At 54.6% G+C, this 3002-nt stretch overlaps 1 protein-coding gene across 1 annotated transcript; it reads left to right on the top strand.

The window, feature by feature from the left end:
* The first annotated feature begins 1554 nt into the window (after positions 1-1554).
* On the top strand, positions 1555-2773 carry LOC123082643 (NAC domain-containing protein 20-like). The gene has a single exon (XM_044504941.1). The coding sequence runs from the start codon at positions 1676-1678 to the stop codon at positions 2615-2617; it is 942 nt and encodes a 313-aa protein (XP_044360876.1). The 5' UTR covers positions 1555-1675; the 3' UTR covers positions 2618-2773.
* The last annotated feature ends 229 nt before the right edge of the window (positions 2774-3002 follow it).

Below are 3002 nucleotides of genomic sequence, written 5' to 3'. Positions count from 1 at the left end.
AGCCAGGTATTGCTCAAATACACTAGGCAACAGTTGAGGGCATGTCAGGCAACTGACTCATAAAACTCCAGCAAAAGTCTGACAACTGAATCACAAACTTAAGCAAAAAAGACATATCTGTAAAAACAAACATGAGCGTCGAGCCACAGCACACAACCTCATACACACACATTTCAACAATAGGAAACTACAGCATAGGTACATTGTTGCATGAAAAAAAAGGTGCTAGGCAACTATATGAGCAGCCTATGAGCGGTTGTTGCGCAACTCAGCAGATCAACAACCTATGCACGATAACATCTCCATTCCCCTCCCTCCACACGCGACGACATCCAACTGAGCATCACCAAGCCTTGAATGCCCTCGAATCCTATCTCACCAGTACCCAACCCAAAACTCTTCCTAATCAGTTCCAAAACAGTTAACCTATGCATAATCTCTTCCCTAATCTCTTACAAGGGCAAAGGTACTCAGTGATTTCGCCTAAAACTTAGTAGATCTGACAAGCCTACACAAAAATGGGATCGAGATGAACTGTCCTGGGATTCTGCCCTCTGCCCAACAGCAAGGCGATTCTGCTCCTCCGCGCGAACCACACGGCGATGGCGCGCGCGTCGTTCCTCCTCGGCCGCGTCTCCGGCGCTGCAGCGCCTTCCGCCTCCGACTGCTATGTGCTGCGGGTGTAGGCATATGGCCCCGGTCGCCGCACCACGCGCAACATCCAGCTTAACCCCTCCCTTCACGCCGTGCATGCTATCCCTTCCTCACTCCGGCGGAAGACGGCCGCCCAATCGCCGCCATGCCGCCGGCTGCTCTGGATTTGGGGGATCGGAAGGAAAGGTGATGCGCTCCCCTGCGCCCGGGAACAGTTTCGAAATGGGAGGAAACGGAAGTGGGGAGGGGGAGACGAACTGCAAGGACCCACGACCGCTCTAAGCACCCAACGGGTCTCGACCGCGACGCCACGACCAGGGGACACCTGGTGCACGCATCGATAAAAGGTGGTTTTCACTTGGGAAGCACGCGGGCCGCGAGATCAGGATCGGACGGCGCGCGAGCGCGTTTGCTCTGTAAGACAAACGAGCCAGCGCCCACTTTTTAGGTTTTAGGATTTGCAAAAGGCTCACCGGAGCGGAGAAGCTATGGTTTTGCTGCTTTGGCAGCGTAAGCATGACGCCAGCCAGACACACGCGTTCGTATGAGCCAGCTCCGCGTGGATACATGTATCGATCGCACTGGATCCATTTTAGCTACGGACTAGGAGTAGATCATTGCTGCGTTTTGATCCTTCTTTCTTACAGCCGGTCATATATACAACTCCTATCCGAATCCTGGGCGGGCTCAGAGCCTCACCCTCCAACCTCCCTCCTTTTCCGGAAGGAGGGAGTAGCTACATACCCAGGCAAGGCCAGCTAGGGTTACGTTCTAACACACCCAGGCACGATCTAACAGACGCGCACATGCATTCCATTTTACGTTCGGATTGCTGCGTTCCATCTTCAGGTCGTAGTTGATAGTACGTAGGGCCGATCATACATACAACTCCTATCCATATAAGCTAAGCCTAAGCTAGCTACGTACCCAGCTAGGCAAGGCAAGCAGCTAGCAAGCCAGGGTTACACGCACGATCCATCCATCTCGTGCCCTAGCTACTGCGTACCTAGCTAGCTCTGCGATGGCCGACGGCAAGCTGGATCCTCCCGCCGGCTACGCCTTCGACCCAGCCGAGCACGAGCTGATCACCAAGTTCCTCCGCCCACGGATCGCCGACGCCTTCTTCGCCAGCCGCCTCATCCACGAGTTCGACGCCTACTCCGCCGCCCCCGGCGACCTCGTCGAGATGTATCAACACGCGCAAGGAACGGACAAGGGCGACGGGAAAGGGGGCGTCTGGTACTTCTTCACCCCTGCCCGTCGTCACCAGACCAAAGGCGGCCGCGGTGGCGGGAGGCGGCAGCGCGGCGTGGCCGACGCTGGCGAGGGTTACTACTGGCACTCGGAGAAGGGCGGGATCCCCGTGCTAGACAACCAAGGTAAACTCGTAGGCCATAGACGAAACCTCAGCTACGTCAAGAAGTTGCCGGGAGAGAAAGAGAGGATCAGGATCGGCTGGTGCATGAACGAGTACAGCGATGACAAGCAAGACGGCTTGGTGCTCTGCAAGGTCTGCGTGTCTCGTCACAGGAGCGAGACCACATACGACGAGGTAATCAATGCTCCCGGTTCCAGGAAAAGGAAGGCCGCCGACGTCCAGCACCCGGATGCTCCACGTCCCCAAACCCCACGCCGCCAGGAACCGCCGATCGTCCAACAACCCGGGATGCTTCACGAGTATGGGCGCTGGTTCATGTCCGACGAAGGTGAGACGTTGTTGCCGCCCGGAGTAGTGGACGACGGCAGCGTGGATCCAGGCGGGTTCTTCACCGCCGACATGCTTCAAGATTTTCCCGAGCTCCATGACGCTGCGGTGGCACAGGGGATCTTGCCCGGCAAACTCGACGGTGAAGTCCAAGAAGGCACTAGCGCTGCAGAGGATGAAGACGACGCCTTCAGGTGCACGTTAGATGAGCTGCTCGGCTTGTGCGACGACACGACTGTGGCATGCCCTACCATGTGATGGCCGAATGTACCATGGAAGACCGCGACATCTGCAGCCAGGAGATGTTTCAGGATATAGAAGCTAGTGTAGCTCAATGGTCTACTTGCTAGTCTAGCTTTGATGTATGTGGTGATTAAGAAGCAAGATGTTGCTAATTGTACTGGTGATGAACAAGGCAGCAATTCATGTGCAGATTAATTGATTTTTTTTTATATGTTGACTTTCGATCTTCTTAAGCTTGAAGACATCTTTGCTAGTTAATAGAGCATGCATGGACGATGAGATCAGCCCTCTTTGATGCAAAACAAAGCCTGGATGATCTATCATGCATGATGCTTGCGTAGTGCTAGGCCTTTCCATTTCGCTAGTAGTTAACTCAATGCACTCTCGTGCATATATAAGC

This window comes from Triticum aestivum, chromosome 4A, assembly GCF_018294505.1.
Source record: "Triticum aestivum cultivar Chinese Spring chromosome 4A, IWGSC CS RefSeq v2.1, whole genome shotgun sequence".
Lineage (NCBI taxonomy): Eukaryota > Viridiplantae > Streptophyta > Magnoliopsida > Poales > Poaceae > Triticum > Triticum aestivum.
Note: the sequence above shows the minus strand (reverse complement) of the source record. Positions and strands in the feature narration are given on the sequence as shown.

Excerpts from the sequence above, each read along its gene's own strand:
- LOC123082643 (XM_044504941.1), top strand. The coding sequence starts at position 1,676 with ATGGCCGACGGCAAGCTGGATCCTCCCGCCGGCTACGCCTTCGACCCA.